This window comes from Artibeus jamaicensis, unplaced genomic scaffold, assembly GCF_021234435.1.
Source record: "Artibeus jamaicensis isolate MK-2021 breed Jamaican fruit bat unplaced genomic scaffold, CSHL_Jam_final contig_525, whole genome shotgun sequence".
NCBI lineage: Eukaryota > Metazoa > Chordata > Mammalia > Chiroptera > Phyllostomidae > Artibeus > Artibeus jamaicensis.
This window is the reverse complement of record NW_026521874.1, coordinates 9,487,998-9,510,010: the sequence shown is the minus strand read 5'-3', so window position 1 is coordinate 9,510,010 and position 22,013 is coordinate 9,487,998. Positions and strand designations below refer to the sequence as shown.

The following is a 22,013-nucleotide window of genomic DNA, read 5'->3' as shown; positions in this document are numbered from 1 at the left end:
TCCCAAATCCCTTCCCCACTGTCAATGGAGGAAAAACGTGAAATAAATTTCAATCATTTATCAAGTCGATGGACATAACACAGACTACATGTTGGTTCTCTCTTTGAAAGTTTATTGTTGTTTTTTTTTTTTAAAAAGCTGTACTTCTTACATTTTACATTCACCTCTCAGAACATTTAACGGTACCAGTTAATGATGTTATTGTATAAAAAGCCTACCAGCTGCTTGAAATGGCTGTAATTTTTTAAAACCATGTTCTGATATTAAAGTGGTTTGAATTCTGGAAAAATTGGTGTAACATTTAAGTAAGTACCAAGATTTCAAATTCCCAGATTAGAAACAAGATTTTAAATCAGGATGAAATTTAGTAAAAATTCAAGGCTAAAAGAAATGTTAATAGAAAACAAAACCAACAACATTGTAAAAAATAGGCTTTTCCCCCAAGTTAGATTAAAAATGCAACCAACCCTCCCCCGTATTTCTTAGAAAAGTCACCCAATCCTGAACACAGCATCTCCCACACAAATGTGAGTAGCTCGATTTGCAGATCAGCCTCTGGTATCTCGCACCAGCCCCAGTTAGAAGTCTGTTGTTGTTTCCTAACTAAGTTACATTAGGTAGTTAGACATCCATAAATACTAGTATCCGGACAAATAAAAATATCCCGGCTTTGGTTCGGCTACAGTAATACAGAAACTGTTCAAGAGGACACTGGCTTAGGGAGAGAGGGAGTTGGGGAAATACACAAAACCTCCGAGAAGAGGTAAAATAAATACTGGGACACACCAACAGCAAACACTGTGTACTTGAGGCAGATGCCGTGAGCCAAATGCGCCTACAGGTTCTTCCATCAGAATAACACACATGCAGGTTCTCGAGCAGAACCACAAACATACAGCTTCTCAATCAGAATGACACACATACAGGTTCATGATCAGAATTGTCTGGACCGACCTTTATTAAAGTACCACTTGCAGGAAACAGCTGGAATTTGGGAATTCATCTAGTGAGAGACAGACCTTTTGGAATAAGAATGGCCACCTGGGCTAAAAGCTGGCCCCTCTTATTCCAGGAACCATGAAGTCTGTTTCTCCCTCTAGGTCACGCTGCCAATCACAAAAGCTCCTCCATCTCCTAAGGAGGGGGCCTGAGTGGCTAAAATGCTGATTTTTCTCATCTCTGGAGTGATCACATTAAAAAACTAATAAATACCCGGGGTCAGGACTATAATTCACGGTGCCGGGCCCCACAGCCACGTCACATTTCCCTCCATTTCCCCAGATCATAATTTTACCAGCTGTGCGGACACGGAAGCACAGAAGGCAGTGATGGGACAGACGCCGTGCCTAACTGTGGCCTCAAACACCCGCAACTTTATAGAAGAGGCCAAAGTGCCAGACCCTGCTCTTCAAATAAAGTTAGTTCACAAAAGACAAAGGAGCCATCAGACTAGGCAAGGAAAAATGGCAACTTGCTGCCTCACTGCTAAACCCTCAACAGTTATCAATACAATCTTTTCACACACAAAAAAACAACAAACTTTGGTGTACTTTAGGAGGACAAAAATAAACAAACAAACAAAGCTTCAGTGGCAACACACACTAAATATACCTAAAGGATTTCTATCACAGGGCGCTGGATAACAACCAACAGCTACCTGATATCATACAATGTCACACATACCATGGTGACAATGCAAGCGAGAGATCCCCAAAGAGCAAAGGCCACCAAGAAACAAAAGGTGAAGTCCCTGTTCACCATGGACTGGGTCCACTGTAGTCAGCATCCTAACAATGGGGTTGGGGGGCAGAGCTAACACAGAGGGTCCAGACAATGTTTGATGAACAGCATTGTTTATCCTGTTTTTCAATGAGACCCCAACACCAAAAAGAAAAAAGGAAAAGGAAGAAAAAAATCAACTTTAAATTAAAACAAAAATAAATCTTCACAAGTCTTTACTCTGCGTCTGTAGGGTTTGGTCTCCGTCGAAGCCAGGACTTTGGAGAAGGTGACTGACTTGTCATCGCGGCCCCACAACTTGCTTTGAGGTGTGCAGATCAAGAGACAACACGGGGGGATCACTTGAGACCAAAGAAGTTATTTACAAAGGTTTCCCAGGATGTATAAAGTCTACTGATTGCCTACAGAGATGCTAACAGTTGCTCTAACCCCCAAAACTTTGTAAGCATCATAAGGTGGCAACTACTATATAAAAAACCCCATCACCCAACGACTCACGTCTCTAGTTGTAGGAATGAGGGAAAGGAGGCAGGGAGTGCAGGGGAGGCTGTCTCATCAGGACCCATGAGTAAGAGTGCAGGTTCAGTGGCAGCCACGGCACAGCCTTCCGTCTTCGCCCTGGGCCAGACCTCCTGGGAGATCTCCTGGAGGCTGCGAGCGCCGACAGGGTTCCACTGGTTTGAAATGGCCAATGCACGATAATGGCATCGGTGACGAGAGTGCGATTTGAATTATGAGCGAGAGTCTATAGATCACTGGTTATTGCACTATCTACCTCGCTTCCCCACCTTCAACAGATAACCCAGATAATCAGCCTGTGGCAGGTACCACTTCACCCACTCTGGAACAGGGGAAATGAATTACAAATGAAACCATCTGAAATGACCACTTCCTGTTCCAGCTTGAGCTTGAACAATGGTGTGTGAATAAACCACTTGCATTAAATAACATTTAAAATATGGTACCTTCGGCACATTATGAATATGAAACACCCCCTCCCCGCAGCCCCAATTACTTCAGTGCACGTAGTCCCCGAGGCAAATGCTTCTGTCGTTCAGCCAGGGGGGAGGATGGCATGTGCCAGATGTTACACGAGGCGTTTACTTCTCTGAGCAAGCTGAGAGCCAGGAGAATTAATCTCCTTCTGCTAGGACCTCTCCCCCGAGCTGCTGCGGAAACAGCAAATTGGGCTCGACAAGGGAAGTAGCTATGTGACACACTAATCAGACTCAACGCATGAAAATGCACTGTAGAGTGTACCCCTTCCCGCTCTTCTTCAGGGTAGAAAGACCTAAAGATAATAAAAAGAAATGCGCCTTCAAACTCAAAGGAAGCTTTGGAGGAAAACAAAAAACAAAAATAAAAACCAAGTGAGTAAATCAAACTCCCGACACTCCTGAAAGTAAAATCGTCTCCTGACTGCTGGCTGGAGGAAGTCGAGGCAGCAAGAATGAAACAAAGGTGGGAGTGACGGGCCACGAGAGTGCCTTGCAGAATCCACAACAGTGCTCTCCATTTTCCAAGGCCAAGGAGCAACTCCCAAGTTAAAAACTTTCTATCAAAAAGAAAAGAAAACAAAACAAAACCAAAAACCAAAAACCACTCCAGAAAAAAGGTCAAGGGAAGGCGAGCACTGTAGAAAGTCAAGCCGCTGACCTCCGGCGGATCACGAAGAGCCCACGCTGAAGCTGGCCCAAGTAAATCCTCATCTTGGTGCTGTCGCTTGTCTTTCTCACCCAGATCTGCAGGGGAGAAGGGAAGGGAACAAGGTGAAAGAGGCTAAGACTGAGGAGGAAGTCTTCCAGAGCATGAAAATCTTTGCGTAAGTTATGTGTAGGCAGAAAACTGGCAACCTCCTCCCGTCAACCTGAGAGGCCTTGGGAAGTACGTCCTTGACCTCTGGCCCTCCTAAAGGCACACCCCTAGTGTAGACAGCAGGCATCGGCCCTTGATCTCATTTCTCCCCGCCATCTCTCTCACATTTCTGACAAAGAAAACGGAAAGAGCCCTGACTGGTGTGGCTCAGTGGATCGAGCACCATCCTGTGAACTAAAAGGCCAGTTTCCAGCCAGGGCACATGCCTGGGTTGCAGGCCAGATCCCCATTTGGGAGCATGCGAGAGGCAACCCCATAGATGTTTCTCAGGCAGATCGATGTTTCTCTCCGTTTCTCTTTCCCTGCCCCCCCTCTCTGAAAATAAATAAATAAATAAATTTAAATGGGAAGCACAAAAATATTGGGTTCTACTTTTTAGATTTGGTTTGACTACAGTATTACCAACATTCAAGATACATATACGAAATATTTCCCTTACCTCAAGGGACTTTAATATTATAACCTTTCAATACTGGTTTTCTGATAATTAAGGATAATAGTTGTGACAGGAAAAAATAATAACAAAAAAAGATGCCCCTGAGTGAAATAAGGCCCAATTAGGATCATGCAAATGTTAAATTAGCTTCAGACAGGCCTTCCCTCCTGACCATAGTGTTCTCCCACAGAGGGAGTCACGCCTTGCATTTGACAGGCAGACACATCCTTCCGTAGAACTGAGAATGAACTTCAGCAGCAGGCGGACTGCCAGAGCTGACCACTGCGCTCAATAAGGGGCACCCCTGCAGCCAGGAATGAGAAGGAGAGCTGTCACACCTGAGCAAGGGCCTACTGTGTGCCAGACACTATGCTGATCAAGCTGCACCACCTCATCCTCACAGTTCCCCACCCCGTGCCCACCATGAAGTGTTAGCATTGCCCCCCTTTTACAGAAGAGCAAGGCTGAGTCGCGTGTCCAGTGTAAGCCCTGGTGCCTGACATCAAAGCCTTTGCTCCCCTGCATTAAACCAGGCCCTGATTCTTCTCATCAATTCTCTCATGTTTTTAATCAACATAATATTTTTTTAAAAAATCTGCAACACATATATCCAAGTACAAGTTTACAAATCTATCTTCTCCCCCCCACTGAGTTTTCAGCTTTTAAAAAATGCTTATTCTCAGTTTCATCTCAATTTCTTTATTGTGATTATTTAGCAACAGAGAAACTTTGAAGTCTAATATACTCTGGTTTAAAAATAGAGACCTCACATGAAGCTGAACCTCCAAAGGACCTTGTAGAACCATTTTCAAGTACAAACCGACCTCCAGGAGGGCTGAACTGGGAAGTCACCAACACGCTCAGATGCACCCACCAATTCTGCCCAGGATCAAGTTATGCAAAGGCCAAATAGCTCCAGCGTCACTTAGGATGTGACCTGAAAAATGAGCTGGAAGACCTCCAAAAAGTGAGAAAGTTTCCTGTTACCAGAGTTGCATGCCTCTGATGCAGTGAGGTGTCTCCCCTCCAGGGGACATGTCTCAGTGCCACTGTTTCCTTGTCAGACCTCGTTGACACTCTACTGCGTCAAAAGGCAACTCTCTTCAACAGAGAAACAGAAAAACCCAGCTTGCATTTCTGGTTTCCTGAAAAGTCTTGAGGTGTCAGGGAGAACAGTGCAATGGATCTGAAGTTAGGTTCAGGTACCAGAGGGCAACACGCGCTTTGTGCAGCACCCCGCACAGCCAGGCACCAAAGCTCTTCTGTGAGATCACAACACTTCTTGCTGGGAAGCAGCAAGCGTCTCTATGAGGTCCCCTGCTCTGGCTTGGACTTGGCTTAAGGCGACACACAGATCCTGAGCACAGAGAAGAATGACATTCGTTTACCTGGAAGGCTCTCCCTAACCGTTAAGGAAACAATCATTTTGCAAACTAGTCACATTTAAGTCACATTTTCAATTCAGGAAGCTGGGGGAATAGAAGAGGCTTCAGTCATTCCGTAATCCGGTTTCATTCGATTTACTGTGCACTGGCACAAATAAGTTAGAGGGCAGACACGCAATAATCAATTTCACTGCAGACATTTTTGGACTGATAAAAAAAAATCAAGCCAATCCAGACATTAAAGTTCTAAACTTTTTTTTTTTATACTACTAACAATACAGGTCACACTCTGCTGACAGCCTCCCAAGGAAGGGCCAGTCAGAGAACTCACAGGTGGGCCATGCCGCCCTTGAGCACACCCCTCTGAGCTGACTGTACAACCCAGGCCCCACCGCTCAGCAGTGACTGGAGGAACCCAACAACTGAGGGCATGAGCCTGGAAGCTCAGTGTTCAGGGGCAACACAGGGCGTGTCAGACTGGGAGGGCAGCAGGCGAGGAGCAGTGTGTGGGCCAGACTGGGCCAGCCCCATTTATCGAGCACTTACTGTGTGCCAGACCCTGTGCCAGGTGCCTTAATGCAAACCTCAACAGCATGAAACAAACCTATTAGTACACGAGAAAGTTCTAGAGAAGTAACAGAGAGGGAGTGTACTCCACAGGCAGGTTCCATTCTCAGTAGCTGGTTACCTTAAAAAAACAGTAGAATTTGGAAGCACAGATACCAAACAGACTTGCCTTTTGTTCTTTCCCGTTGTCTAGCCAGTGGTTCCCAATGCAATCACTGTACAGGGAGTGCACAGATACAAGGAATACACAAACCCGCATATGCCGCGGTCAAGCAGAGTGAGGGATTTTCAAAGGCGATTTTGCCCACATGCAATTTCTGCCTGAAAGTGCTGACCTTAGACTGCAACCCATACATAACGCGTGACTCCACTGTACTTTCTCAGTGGCCCTCACACTGCATGTGGGTCGCCTTTCATTTTCCCAAAGAGTGAGGGGCTTTGGTCCCTACCTCGTTGGCTCCGACAGAGCTGATCACACAGCTCAGTTTCTGGTTGTCCTTGGACTCCAGGTAGATGGCCTGGCTCTTGTGGTACCTGCCAAAGACAGAATACAAGTTCACTGTTTAAACCACTTTACTGAAATACTACTGAAATGTAAAAAAACTGTACATGCTTAATGTATACAAAGCTATGGGGACAAAGTATACACCTGTGAAACCATACCACCATCAAGGCCACAGACCTACAGGAGTGGGCAAAAGTAGGTTTACATTGTGAGCACGTGAAACAGTTTATTCTTGTATTATGAATAATTTATTAACTATTGTATTATTTATTATTAACCTGCTTTTGCCCACCCTTGTATATATCACCTCCCAAAGTTTCCACCTGTCCTCTTTATTATGATTATTGTTTTTGGGGGGTAAAAACACTCAACATAAGATCTACCTTCTTAAAAAAATTTAGGTATACAATTTAGTATTGTTAAAAGCACAGATTTTTTTTTAGGAAGGAATGGAAGTAAAGGAAAAAGAAGAGAAGACCACAGCAAAAAATGTAATTAAAAGAGTCTCCATTGGTATTTGAGAAAGAGTCTGAGTTTCAGGTTTAATTTAAAGGCTTCCATCCTCAGATTAGATGATGACCTCCTAATCCTTTTACATTCCCTGGTTCCTCTGCAAAGACAGAGGGGGAGGGCCAAGAAAAGGGACAGGAAATTAACTCTATTTTTACTTTATTATTTGGACTATATGACTCAATTCAAAAAGTAAATTATCATTTTTCAACTAAAACCTGTTTTTACCCCAGAATACTGAAGAAGGCTGCGCAGACAAAAATGAACAGAAGGACTTAAAAACTGTTTGTCCTGTTATTTATTTCCCATTCACCCAATAAGTCCCTAACAAGAAGGCCAAATTCAGCCCTTAACTTGGTCACTCATTCAAGAAACACTCATTAATCGCTTACTGTGCACCACTGACTACGCTGAAGGCTGGAGGCAGACAGTGAACAAGGCCACAAGCCCCCACTGTCTTGGAACTTCAAAGGCAGCGGCAGTGAAGGCTGTGAAACACTCTCACCTGGCACACAGGAACTGGGTGACACTGAGCACCGCGACATGCGCCAAAGAGCGTCTAGTGGGGCCTGGTGAGTCAGGGGCGCTGCTTTAAAGGGAGCAGACACCACAGGCACTGCCCCTTTAGCTCTTTTATCTATTCTCTTGGCCTATAATGCAGAACCACCTTCAACTTCTATAAGTTCAGGGCCAAGGCCAAGGATGAAAGTGAGGAAGGCAGAGAAAAGCCAAATGGCACAGCAACAGCTGCCACAGGATGAAGGAGCAGCTGCTGGATCACAGGAGCTGGAAACCAGTTGAGCTGCTGCTGGCAGGCCTGGCCTGGGCCAGCACCTGTTCAGTCAAGAACATAACCTTTGGTTCATTCTGGCTGCAAGGATCTGATTTAACAGACCCACTAACTCATGTAAACTCCACTAAAACCAAAATTCATCTCCCAGCAAAGCACTGCATTTATATCATTATTTCCGTGGGAAAAGAGAGCAGACTGTCTCCTGGTATAATGAAGTAATCTGCTGCCAAGACATTATGGTGAAGGATGTACTTCACTCCCACAATCAGCTTTTTCCAATCTAGGTTCTAAGCACTCTTTAATCTGCTACTTAGGAACTGAAAACTAAGGTTTCCAAGTCAATTTACTTCCCGAAAACAGTTAAAAAAATCGAATCATAAACACAATTAGAAAGGCAAGATTGGTTTACATCCAGCTTCAAATTGCTTTTGGCCAGAGATCAGTTGGTAAACTGGGTTAGGGGACCTTCAATAATGCTAAATATGTAATATTGCAAGCTCGGAATTGTACAGTGCATGAGGAATGGCTGAATTAGTTCACGGCAGAACTCAGACTTGAGTTTCCCTCCCACGTCTAATTCAACTGTCCTATCTAAAGGGTTAGAATACAAATATAGAGAGAACACTCAGTTATTCTACAGGGATTGTGACTTATTACATAGATAAAAAACACGAAACAACAGGCAACTAGCCTAAAGCCATTCTGATACTACATTCTAAATACTTTAATAAAGGAAGGTCATTGATGTGGCACAGAAGTGTATTATTACTGTGGAAACACACTCAATATACTGCTAAATAAATGTGCCCATTATATTCCTGTATCTGTAACAAAATATGAATGTTACATATGTATCATATACACACAGAAAAAACTAGTAAAATTTATGTGTTAAAATGTATATTAAAATTTTATAAAAATATGAAATGTAAATTTAGAATGGTATTCCTTTTACTGCATAGCTTTCTGTTTTCTAGAATTAACAGGTACTATTTACATTAAAAAGTAAATATTTCCTCAAATCATGATACTGGACAATATCTAAGTAAGACAGTGTAGAAAGAAAACCTAATGTCACAAATTTTACCTTAATGCCTATTAAAGACATCGATTACCTCTGGGAGAGTATTCAAACAATTCTCCTGAGATGTGTTGCATTTTTGTTCAGATGTGCTCAGAGTTCAAACCCCACGCACCTGACTGGCTTAGACGTGAACACCAGCAACAAACAATGCAATCCGTCTCTTACCCCTAAGAAGCAGTCTGGCAATTAAGCATCTGGCCACCTCCCCAAAGTGCCGGCTCTGGGATCCCCAAATGGAGGTAGCTTCAATGTCCACCACTGGTCACTGTTTGTTCCACAGGAGAGCTGGCCAGCATGTTTCTCAAAGAGGCCCACTTCCAACCCAACTGATTCCCACCTGTTCCTGAAGCAGAGTCTCTGGAACCTCCAGGAGACACTCATGGGCCACACTATGGCCTTGGGGAACCATCGCCCCTGGGTGTCAGATCTATTAAAACATCTGCATTCACGCTCTGACGGGCGGGGCTCAGTGGGCCGGCTGTCATCCCACAAAGTGAAAGGTCTCGGGCCAACCCCCGGAGCACGTGCCTAGGTTACAGGGTCGGTTCTTGATGGGGGCACATACAAGAAGCAACCAATGTTTCTTTCCCTTTCTCTCTTTCTCCCTTCTCTCTGATAAAGAATAAAATAAAACAATAAAAAAAATAAATGAGTTATCTGAATTCTCTGAAAAAAACACCGTGTTCCCCCACGCAGAATGCACTCCCGTGTACAATGCACACCCCACCTTGTGTGCATTACACACGAGATTGTTACACCCACTGCCACACCCACGGTGTATAATCATTATGCCCATGTATATTGCGCATTTTTATTTTTCCCTCAAAAATTTGGGCAAAAAAAGTGTGCATTATACACCACAAAATATGATTAAGTCCTCAGTGCTCATATAAGGGGTGTTTTTAAAATGAGGCCACAAAGTGCCCTGGCTGGTGTAGCTCAGTGGATTGAACGCTGGCCTGCAAACCAAAGGTCATGGGTTCGATTCCCAGTCACAGCGCATGCCTGGGTTGCAGGCCAGTATTTCTCTCCCTCTTTCTCCCTCCCTTCCCCTCTCCCTAAAAAATAAAGTCTTAAAAAGTTAAAATAAAATAAAACAAAGCCAAAAAGTACATGACAACTTTAAAATACAAATATATCTTCCAATTTCTAAGGGCTAATAAAAGAGCAGGGAAAATTTCAAAATACAGTTAGAACATAAAAGATGTTTAAAAAGCAACATCAACTGAGCTAAATAAGTAAAAATGTACATTATTGCTTTTTGCTAATTAACCCATTTTATAAGATATAACTCATCTCTGCTGAAAAAAAAACTTTAAATAGCCTCAGAGGACAAGCCCTAAATGTCGAGCTAACTTTATTACTAATGGAAATTCTGACCTGGGAATCCCTACAATTACGCTCTTAAAGCTTTGACTCTGCTATTAAACCCAATGAACTGGAGTCACCACTACTACGATGGAAGAAAGCAATTTCTGTAGAAGCTGGGTCAAAAAGTGGGGCAGGGAGGGGGTAGAAATCATTTAATTTTGTGCCTTACTGGGAGTCCGGATGATACTGTTTCTCTTCAAAAGAAAAGACCACATCACAGTTACAGCCTGAAGGGGTCCCAATTCTAGGTGTAAATATTCACTGTTTTGAGTTAATAGTCTTTTGTGCCAGTAGAAGGCTAGAGGGTTAAATCCACTGGAGCAAGTGGGTGACTTCTTTTCTGACTCACGTTAGCAGCCCCAGACAGAACGTGAGGAGAGAATAAACAGTCTGCTGGCACCATCAGTTAGTTATTTTAAATTTAAATATCAGCTACTTTCACAGTACTAAGAAGGGTCATTAGTCCAAATCAAAAATGTGAGGAAAAGTTACAGCAGGATATAAAATGCCTTAAAAGCAGTATGAGACCGAAGCAAAGGGAAGATGCTTATCTTTCAAAATGAAATGTAGCTTGATAAGTGTTCCTGCCAAGATGAGAAGCCTGAACCACAGTCATTTTGCTGAAGTCATTTAAAACTCAATGAAACGTGTTTCGCCAAAATGCTCCACACACTACTGGCAAGAACACAAAGCGGTGCGGCTGACCTCTCAGCCACAGGCTGTGAATGCTGAAAAAGGAGGAAAAATGGCAGCCTCCAACTGACAAGGACACCAAAGGCAAACACCAGAGCTGGCGAGACAGGAAGGCTGGGTCTGTATTGGCAAAACGTGTGGGCCAGGAGTCCGATGAACACCGTCCAAATACAGGAGGGAGGGACCCGACCTGCCCTTCGACAGGTGTGTCATGAACTTCCACTGCCGAGGCCAAAGAAGAGAAACACACAGAATACAGAAGGAAAAAAGCCTCGATATTTAACAATAAAATAAAAGCAGCTTTAAATTCACTGAAAAAGTAAAATGCTCCCAAAAACCTTATTTTAAAGATTGTTTTAAATTGTGAGAAAGATGGTGAAATTCCTTCCAAACGCTAAAGGGGTCCGGTACAGCAAACCTGACCACTCTGATCATATCCTCAAACACCAGCCACGGTGGGTCCTCTCTTTAGAAAAATGAGAATTTTATTTTACAGCACTTTCACCCCCAAGACACGTCTCATGAAGTTAAAGGATTAAGCCTCAGAAAGAGGAAGATCTAAAGCAATGCGATTACAAAATGAACATTATTTGAAATATCACATGGCTTTAGGACTCGAGATCCATAAAAATGTTAGTTACAAATCTCATCATTTTTGAAGATGTTTCTTATGTGTGGGCTTGATCTTTAAAGGTTATTTGGTTTTTATTATTTGAAACATTTTTCATCTTACTTTGCCCCCAGTGTGTTGCGCTGTTAGAGCCTGCCACCTAGTGGTGATTTGCTCTCATAAGCAGCATTAAAATACAGGGCAGCCACAGAACAGCTCGGTAAGTTGGGCAGAGAAGGCACTAAGACCAGGCTTACGAATAGAGCAAGCCTTCATCACCCACCGGATAATTAGCCACTGTAACCTAAGACGTGGAACTGATTTATCTCAGGTCACTAAGCACTTTTTGTCCATTTTAGAATACAGTATTACAAGGTAACTGACAGACAATGTGAGGGTTTTTTGTTGTTGTTGTTAAGAAAGCTCAAAAAAAGTCAAAGTAGCATTAGTCAAATTTTGGAATCTTTGGTTAAATAAATGGACTGAAACTCAAAAGGTCATTGTATAGCCATTATAAATCATTAGAGGGAGCATACAATAACCCAGAAAAACATTCTGCACATAACCAAGCAGGAAGGCAAAAGAATGCAAATGTATGTCCACCATGACTTAAACTGAGTTAGGAACAGGCCACACATGGACAATGAGTAAAGACATATCTCAAAGCAGCTGGGAAAAGGTGGCAGGATCCAGGTAACTTAATACCTTGCCGAATGCCTAGTTACAAAGCAGACTAAATGTTTGCCAAATGAACACATTTATGAGCTTTTATGGTTCTTTCATACTATTTTGCCATTTTCTTCCCATGGAAATACAGGTGGTCTAAAGGTTTTGACCCTTCTTCAATCTAACCTAGTAATGTTTTTGAATACAATTCCCCCAAGTATGTTCCTGGATGAGCACACAAAGGGGTCCCTCACCAAATCCCTAACACCTAGTAACACCCTAGAAATTCACAGTGCACATGAGCACATCAGAGGACCCAAGAAGGGCTACAATGGGGAAACCCATTTATCTAAATGAACATGGTTATCTCCCAAACTCATCGAACCACAAAATCTTTTTCTCCACAGAAGACCTGTTGATTTTAGCACACAGGGGCAGAGTGAAGAGAAGACAGAGGAGAGCATAAACCTTGGCCCTGGTCTACAGAAGCATCACAAAAGATTTAAGTCTGTAAATCCTAACACAGCAAGGAAGCGGGGGCACCATCAGAAGAACACATTTTGGAAAACACTGCCTTCAGAGATCTAACAAGTAGCAACAACCAAACAACTACTGACACCCATTTTAATGTTACTCCACTTTTTAAAAAAATTTAATTATTGTTCAAGTACAGTTTTCTGTCTTTTACTCCCATCCCAGCCCACCTCCCCACCATGTTACTCCACTTTTAATGCTACGTAAGTTAAGCAGGTGCCATGCTCTGAAATGACAACTATAGCCCAGCCCTCTCTCCAAGTGGTTCTGAGACTCTTACAAGTAACCAACCTATGCTTTTCTCCAACAACGTACCATCTTTTATCATAGTACAGTTTGCCGTCTTCTATCCGGGCTTCAAACCTCTGGGCTGGAGACTCAGCAGGTGTGGCAGGCAAGTGTTCGGGAGAGGACGGGGAGGCTGGAGACACCAAAGAAACGTTTCAGCGACTGGGCACGAGACAAACGTGAGTCCACCAGTAATGTGCTTTAGCTGAAATGCTACTAACAGGTGCTAACAGTCACAATCATCGAGCCCTTTTGTTGTAAACAATGGAAATTCAATAAAATTCTTGTATGCCACATCTAACAACCCTCAAGAAAACTTGTGAGGTCAGCAAGATTAGCCTTGGTGAGCAGAAGTGGAACCCGAGGCTCGGGCAGGCTAAGCGATCTGCCCAAGGTCACATGGAGTAGAACTAAAGTCCCAGTGACCATCAGAAGCCCAAAAGGAGGAGAATTTGGTAAATCTTAAATTTATTTCTAGAAGTTAACGAAGTAACTTCTAGGTGGAGCAGGCTACTGAGTGTGTGTAGAGTCAAACTAATACAGTGCTAGCAGCTACAGTGGTTTAAATCCACACACTTACTCAAATAACCCCTTTCCTCCTGCCTTTAGACCCACGGGCCCTCTCTGTAGCCCACAGCAGCCCTCAGGAGAAAATTATTTAAAGAAAGAAAAATCTTGTTTCCTTCCCCAAGACATGGTGAATAGAGGGATGTATGAGTAATTACAGTGCTTAAAACACCCCCTGCCCGTGCAGAATTCTACCCCAGGGCCTGCCAAGCGCTGACTCTCGAGTGCTGCTCCAGAAGGAATAACCGTGAACTGGGCTGGCCCCTCCCACAGGCTGGGACTGGGAGTGGCCTGCAAGGTCCTGGCCAGAGCCGGGCCATGAAAAGCCACTGCAACAGCAGCGCCTCCTACTGAACTCCACAGAGAGGGTAACACTGACAAATCCTTCTGGTTTCATTTTCAGAAATGAATGTGTACTTAAACCTTATGGCTGAAGCCCACACAGAAAGGAAGCCTTTACCAGCCAATCAATCAAATGTCTCTTTCACAATAAATTCTAAGGAAAAGACAAAAACAGCTTTAACATAACAGGGTTAAAAAAATCGGGCGGGGGTGCACTTAAGGTTCTCTCCAGCATTCTCGACAATTACCTTTAGGCAAAAGACGAACACTTTGTATTTGAGAACGGAAAAATCCCCTGCCAGGTGTTTGCATGCTTCTCCAAATAGGTGATAAAAAAATTCACAAATGCCAATAATGTCACGCACTTACCTGGTCTCTTGGGTGACTTAAGCTGTAGAAAGAACAATAAAAAAATCTTAGAGAAAATCATTCCAGATGCAACTTACAATGTCAAAGGTATCAAATTGATTTAACAGTAATATGGGAACAAAGTACAGCAGAAAATCGTATCAAGCCTACTAAGCTTTCAAATAAATCAAAACACTGAACCGTACCTTATTTAACGTCCTCAGATCCTCCATGATCTGTTCATCTGTTAACAAATAGTTCAGCTGGGGTGTTGCGAGTTAAAGAAAGGCAGATGAAACGCACGGTTTCCAAGCAAACAGAATTCAACAAAGTGGTACCAGGCTTTCCAGTTTACAGAATGTAATCGCGCCGCATGACATTTTTACAATAACAGCTTGTCTCTTGGAAGTTTTTGTTTCTCTTACTAAATGTCGTGGTGCCAGGTATATAAAAGGACTCATACCCGCCCCTCCCCCAATCTTACAAACTTCAATGATGCAAAGGTGGAATGGGCTTCAATAGGTAACTGCACTAATAGTGAGCACAGCACACAATGAAAGAACTTCATCCTGAATTTATGAAGTGCTTTTGTTCTGAAGGTCTAGCGACTTTCACATACATACACAGGGTTGATCTTCCCTAGCAACTTCCACTCTCAGTTGTGAAGATAAAGGGACCTGGAGTTACGCCCTTTCCTGGTGGCAGACAAATGACTAAAAGATTTTTTGCAAATGGCTTTACTTCCTCAAAAGGGACAGAAACAATATGCCCCCACGTGCCCTGTTCCCATTCCCATTTTTATGGTTTAAAGGGGCTTCTTTATGTCTGACCAAACTTGTCTGCTTTAATTTAACGACAGTGTGCAATCCAGGGGTAGAGATGACCGAGGAAGAAAATGCTGACTGTCGCTATCCTCATTTTGCAGGTGAAAAAAATAAAGATGTGAATTTTCAGTTGCCCCTGAATCTCCAAGTGAGTATTAAAACCAGGCTGAGCTTCCAACACAAAGCACCTTTCCCAATAACTACCCCCTCTAAATCCTTCCCACTAACAGCAGCAGCCACTGAGGACTCTTTCCTGTAGGACAATAACCACGTGTGTTCTATCAAAGGGGTAAACGAAGGACTCAGTAGCCTTAAGGGGAAAAAAAGCAATGGAAGCTGATGCAGACGGATATCAGGTGCGGGCTTTCTCCTCTTGTCTGGAATGGGGACAGGGTCATTCGGTCGCCTCCGCAACTTTCTGGTCATGATGGGTTTCACCTCCATAGAATCTGCAGCAAGAAGGGAATGTGTAAATCTACCCAGCCCTCACTGCACTGAGAATTTCTGTAATGTAAGAATACCTGCCCCAGAGCCACCCAATCAGCACCGTTGTACTGGAGACGGCGGGCCCACACACTGCCCAAGCCAGACACCCACATCACATGTTACAGAGAGAGAGACTGTGCTTAGGTTTCCACCGGCTGACCCCAGTGCACACACATCCCTCTCAGAAACGCAGCCCGCCCTGTGGTGACTGCAGAAACGGCTTCAGGCCCTGAAGTGCCCTGAAAACCAGGGATTTCCCTCCTCCTCCCTCAGCTTTAAAGAGCCACAGAGTCACTGAAAGGAAGCTTGGGGTCATCTGAGCTGTTCCCATGGAGGGCAGGCGAACTGAGCCCCTGCACAGGAGGTTGTCAGAGGCCAGGGACCGCAGTGCCAACAATTTTATATGAGATCTTCATTTATAAACACAACCCCTTAATTTTATTTAGTAACCTTTTGTAGCTATGTGACTATCAAGTACAATACAATGAAGGCTCATAGTAAAGGCCTCTTGTCATTCTTCTTGACTTCTCTCTGCAATCTGACACTGGCTACAGACTCTTTGCCTTAAAATCCCCCCCCCCCCCCCAAAGCCACTGTCACTGTCACCTCTCCTCCTCTCCTGATTTGCCTCCTCGGGGTCCTTTTTGCTGGTCTTCCCTTTAAAAACTGGTGATCCCGGGAAACCAGTCAGTCTGCATCCCAGTGCCTCTCCTCCCAAGGCTGCCTGCTCGCCTCGAGGGCGCTGCCTCTATCCATCCTTCCAAGCAGAACAAAATCTGTCATCTGTGACTTCTGTTCCTTCATCAAGGCATCAAATCCACCAGGTAATGGCAGTTCTGCCTTTTAACTGCCTCTCGACTCCAACCCTTCATCATATCCTCGCCTCCTTCAAAGTGGTCTTCCTAAGACACAAGCCAGATCCCTTTGCACCCTGCTCAAATACTTCAATGACTTGCCGCTCTATGGAATAAAGGCCAGGCTGCATTTCTGGTCTTCCTCCCTTCTCCTTCCTTCACACAAACCCTACATGTGAGCTTTAAGCTTACTTGTTACCCAAAGACACCACACTTCTTATGTCTTCAAGACTCTGCACACTGTCCTCTCTGCCTAGGCGCCTCTTTCCTGCCCAGTAAACTACACAACATCCCCTGACAGTTCCACAATCCCCCACTGTGACAGTAACCAAGGCTTTTGTACCAACCTCTACTGCCAAAGCCACAAAATATGGGACATTTCCCCCAACAGATGCTCGATTCCACCCCGGCCTCACGATGAGATGAAGGAACTCAAGAATAACAGAGCAGACAGGTCAGCCTTGCAGAATTCAAATGTAGCCCCACCACTATGGCAAAGTGTGGGATGTAAGAGTACAGCATAAATGTGCGTACCAAGTCAAATAACGTTTCTGCACGCCGCTCTTAAGAACCGAAATGGGCAATACTGATATTCTTCCCACAAGGAAGAATGGAAGTAAAGTGGTAAGAACTGCAGACCTAATGAATACTCATAAAAGCGTACTTGAAAGTGAGGGTAGAAGAAAAGACAAACATACACGCACCTTTAAGGGGAAGGTGTGGGGGGGGGGCTTCAGCCTAGAAGAACTCTCTCACCCTCTGCCAAGATGCCGCCCTTCTCCGGTTACTTACTGGCCAGTGGTCTGAATCCCTGCTGCGGCTGTGGGACCTGAGGCAGGCTACATAAATACTGTGTGTCTCACGTATTTTATTTCCTCGTGTATGAAACAAAAATATCAATGAAACCACCCTCACGTGGTGTTGTGAGGGTTACAGGAGATGATACATGTGAAGCTCTCAGTACAGCACCTTCCATAACAAGAGTTTGATCAACACTAGTTTCTACTGTCATATTTTCAGTCATGAAAATAACTATACAAAGGTGTTTTTAAAAAGTCAAGGTGCAGCCCTGACCAATGTGGCTTGGTTAAGTATCACCCCACAAAGCAATTGGTTGCTGGTTCGATTCCCAGTGAGGACACATGCCCAGGTTGCAGGTTCAGCCCCCAGTTGGGGCGTGTACAAGAGGCAACCAATCAGTGTTTCTCTCTCACATTGATGTTTCTCTCCCTCCCCTCTCAAAAAATAAGTAAGTAAAAATAAAAGGTCAAACAAAAAGCTAAAGTAGAAGTTACAGACTTGAAGGCGATCGATGTCAATGTGCAGCTTGGCAGCGTTCAGACCTAACTCAGAAAATGGTGTAAAGGGAGCCCACCTGACCCAACCCCAGGGGGCACCTGAGAAAAAGTAGCTCACTCGTGAACACCATGGCATGTCCTGTGCACAACAGAGTGAGCCCAATGTGCCCCACCCCTCGGCTGCCCCGTCTAGGGCAGGGGGGCAGGGCGGCTGGGCAATGCATGACAGAAGTAAGCAAAGTACAAGTGTAGCTGAAGACCTGGTAATAACCCAGTCCAATCACAGCCAAGAAGCCCAGAAACTCGTCACTGCATCACTCACAAATCCAAAAATATAATCAAATTCTTCTTAGGAAATGGTGAAAATCAATTACTCTTTTAGCCTACTCACAACAATAACCTAATTAATTAACTCCAAAGGGCCACTTCAGCGGAAGGAAGGTGCTCTGAAGAAGCCAATGCGATTTACTGGCATGCCCCCACCACCACCACCCAGGGCAGACGACAGAGCGGGGGCACGCCAGGCCACTGGTCCAGGTGGAAGATGTGATTCGGGGGTGAGAGCAACATCTGAGTATCACAGCCCCAAACCACACAGTAACGGCTCTGTTCCAATCCCAGCTCCGCCTGACTTCTAGGGAGACTGTACAGAGGGATGGGCGTCCTGACCACCTGGGTCTGAGTCTGCTGCAAGTGCCTGTCACTCGCTGGAAGCAACAGGCTGGCATTTACAGCCTCAGCCTCCTGCGAGTCTGGCCAGTAAGAGTCCCAGAAGGGGCTCAGTTTGGGTCCACCGACCAAAATCAAACTTCCGGAGCTGAAACTCAGACCTTGGAAAGTCTGACTGTGGAGAAGGAACTCAGTCTTCCTCTCAGACAAACTGCACCAGCACAGAACATCTCAAATCAGAAAGCCTCCCACATGCAGTGCCCCTTGTAGGTTTGCTTCACTGGGATACTATTTGCAGAATCTATCCGAACATCGAACAGTTACACCAGAGTGTGTAAGGGACAGAAAACACCGAACAAGCAACAGAACTAGGTACACAGCACCTCTCCAAACCATCTCATGTGAGTGACCTTTAATTGTGTAAACCCTAACACTTTTCTTACTAGGAAGGAGAGTGGGATGGCAGAACCTGACAGACACAGGTGTTCCCCAGGTAGCAATGGCTGTGCCAGCTAAGAAATGGGAACGCAGGTTGAACTCGTGCTACATGGTCATTACAGCATGGTCCCTATGGAGAGAGATTCCTAAAACATTATTTACCCACAATTAACATACAATTACCACTTACTGGCAGGCCTTTTGTCCTGCACTTCCCTAGGCCTACAGACTCCCTCCAACAGCTCACCTGCCTGCAATGCACTACTACCTTAAAAGCTTTGTTCTAACATGCTCGTGTACCACTAAAACAAACTTACACCTGTCTAGCTGTTGGAAAAAAAAATTAGTTATAGGAAAAAGGATAAAAGTACAAGAAAAGCTATGACAGAATAAATACTGTAGGAGACTGGAAACTACCCAAAAAGCAGGGGCAGAGTGACATGGGATTATACTACAGACCCAGAGCAAACCCCAGCACACCCACACTGCTCCCTAGCAGGGCAGCAGGCTACCAATGTGATCTATTAGCGCTGCAGTAACAACCACAAATGGGTGCCTACAGGAGATGAGTCGGGGGAGGGCTGCACAAATCAAGGCCGATTGCTGGAGGCCAAACCAGGGAGGAACCAATCTCCACTGGGTCAAAGTTGCCCAGAATTCAGGGGTGGCATTTAAAGAGTGAACCAACCAAGCCCTTGCTCCACCACTTTAAACATCAGTAAAGAACATCCTGGGAACAAGCCCACTCCACCCGAAATCCAGGTCACCTCTTCCATTCTCCTTCCCCGGGTATTTGTGTGGGACTACTTCTTCTGAACTTGACTTCTAAGGTTCCCCACTCACTGGCATCTGTTACGGATTGGGTGAAACTTACCGCTCCTACATCAACACAACCACATACACCGTATTTTTCAGACCATAAGAAGTACCTAGGTTTTAGAGACGGAAAATAGGAAAAAAAAAATTGAAGCAAAAAGTGTGGTAAAATATTTAATAATATAAATAACATTTCACCAATGTAAAGAGAACTCAACAGTAGCATTAACAACCATTATTCCTCCCAAATGGGGGGGGTGCATCTTATAGTCCGAAAATACAGTGCCTTACAGGTTTTACAATGGTAACAACGAGCCCATCAAACGTTTCTCTGTTTAGGAGCCCTCCCCCTCTCAACACTGCCTGCCGCGTGTGGGGGAGACGTGGGAACTTGGTCAGTCTTCTATCAGAACCCCAGTTTCTCGAGGACACGGCTATGAGCCTCATTCCGTGAGTCGCTTAGTGCCACAGGAATCCACGGTCTATGCAGGGAGTCCACAGAACGTGGCAGTGAAGAAACCAGGCTGGGAGTCAGAGCAATTCTGGCTGACCGACTACCTCGCTGGGGGCGCTGGGGGCAAACAGCTCTGCTTCTGAGCCGACCTTGCCAAGTCAAGTCACAGGGAGCCGCAGAAACGGAAGCAGGTCACAACTCCCCAGCCCCTACGCGCTCACTCTGCACACGAGCCACTCTTCCGAGCACCTCAGAAGCACTATCTCAGGTAACCTTTGCGCCAACCCTCAAAGCGAGGTTGTCTTCTCCACGCCAAATGAGAAAAGCCCATCGCAGAAGCTCGCAACAGGACTAGGGTTCACCGGCATCTGTCAGCCTGTAGAGGCAGCTCAATGTAAGTACTCAGGAAACAGAGCTCCTATGTTGGTATTATAATTACTCATGGCTCCAGCTGTGAATCCAGTATCTCCTGAAGGAAACTAACAGTTTCTGCTGAGGTCATGAGTAGCTTCACCAAGGGCCTGATGATAGGAGGGCGCATCTGGTGGGGCACGAACTTTCAAACGAAAATGAAGTGGCAGTTAGTGAGCTGTTGGAAGAAAGGAAAAAATGACAGCTGTCCTGAAGACAGGAAGAGGAAAAATGAATTAAAGATGGTAAAGCTCCCCACATTTTCAAGTTCGTTAAATTCTCCATTATTTGGGTTCCTTATTAATAACCTCACCTCAACTGCAGAGGAAACTCACTGGAGTAATTTCTACCTGTAACCTCGCTGCTCAAACTGAGGTCCGACCAGCAGCTCCTGGGAGGTACTGAGAAATGCAGGGTCTCGGGCTCTATGCTAGACGCCCCCCTCCCCAAACCATAATCTGCGCTTTACCAAAACCCTAAGTGACTCATACACATTCAAGCTGACGGAGCAGTGGCCTAGAACTTATCCTGGGTGATTTACTGATGATACACCTTCCACACACACCACTCAGCTGTCGCAGAAGCTCTCCATGGAGGCTGGGGCAGTGAAGAGAACCTTCCTACTCCCATGGAGGTCTAAAGATGCTTTAAGTCCTGCTGGGACAGAGCAGGTCATCAGATCTAGCCATTTCCAATGGGTTACTTGGACTAAGCGTCTCATAGGTCTTATTTCATTTTGTTTTTCAAGAGATCTTCGTGTTGAACCAGAAAAGGAGTTTTGAAGAAATCTCTCTTCTGGGCAGAACTGGGCAATGCTGACATTGGGCATCAGAGCACAAAGGCAAAATAAGTCACTCAGCGAGAGGAATGAAATCAGGCCTTTAATCCAAAACCATAGCTGCACCATCTGTAGAAATGCTAATTATCCTTCTAGCTCCACTGCCTCTTCTTTCGACACTCTATCATTACCTTGGCAGTGCTTTCTAAACCAAGGGCACCAAGTGGCTTAAGGACGGACATCAGGACCTTTAACGCCCCTGGCTAGGTTTGAGCACCTCTGTCATTTCCTGCACTGCATTCCAAATGGTCTCCCGCATTTGTCTTTTCTACTCTACTAGTCTCGGCCTCGAGTCACTGAGGATGCTTCCTGTCCTAGTTAATGTTCCGGCTGTAAAACTGCCTGGCCAAACAATGTCTATCTCTCGTCGATAATTAGGATGCCAAATCCCAGGTATGGTGATGATATCCTTCCCTGCAGATGAAAAGGGAGCAGCTATAAACCAACAGCATTTCCCACGAGCCTAATAAAGGCTCACGAACATCTGGTGGCTTTAGCAGAGAGTGATGAGGTGGCAATGCCAGCCACAGCCACCACTGGAGAAAACAGTGTGCACGCCAGAAGACAAGCAGGCAGGCTGGTACCAAACCAGGTACTGCAGTGCTCACAGG

At 44.9% G+C, this 22,013-nt stretch overlaps 1 protein-coding gene across 1 annotated transcript in view; it reads right to left on the bottom strand.

The window, feature by feature from the left end:
* Positions 1-100: 100 nt before the first annotated feature.
* SUDS3 (SDS3 homolog, SIN3A corepressor complex component) overlaps positions 101-22,013 on the bottom strand; it is a 35,463-nt gene continuing 13,550 nt past the window's right edge. The window contains exons 7-12 of the mRNA XM_037156151.2: positions 15,492-15,587; positions 14,521-14,582; positions 14,336-14,357; positions 13,085-13,190; positions 6,453-6,537; positions 101-3,482 (exon numbers count right to left, since the gene is read on the bottom strand). Of these exons, the coding sequence (XP_037012046.1) occupies positions 3,384-3,482; positions 6,453-6,537; positions 13,085-13,190; positions 14,336-14,357; positions 14,521-14,582; positions 15,492-15,587 (470 nt within the window). The 3' untranslated portion in view covers positions 101-3,383. The remainder of the gene's footprint in view (positions 3,483-6,452; positions 6,538-13,084; positions 13,191-14,335; positions 14,358-14,520; positions 14,583-15,491; positions 15,588-22,013) is intronic.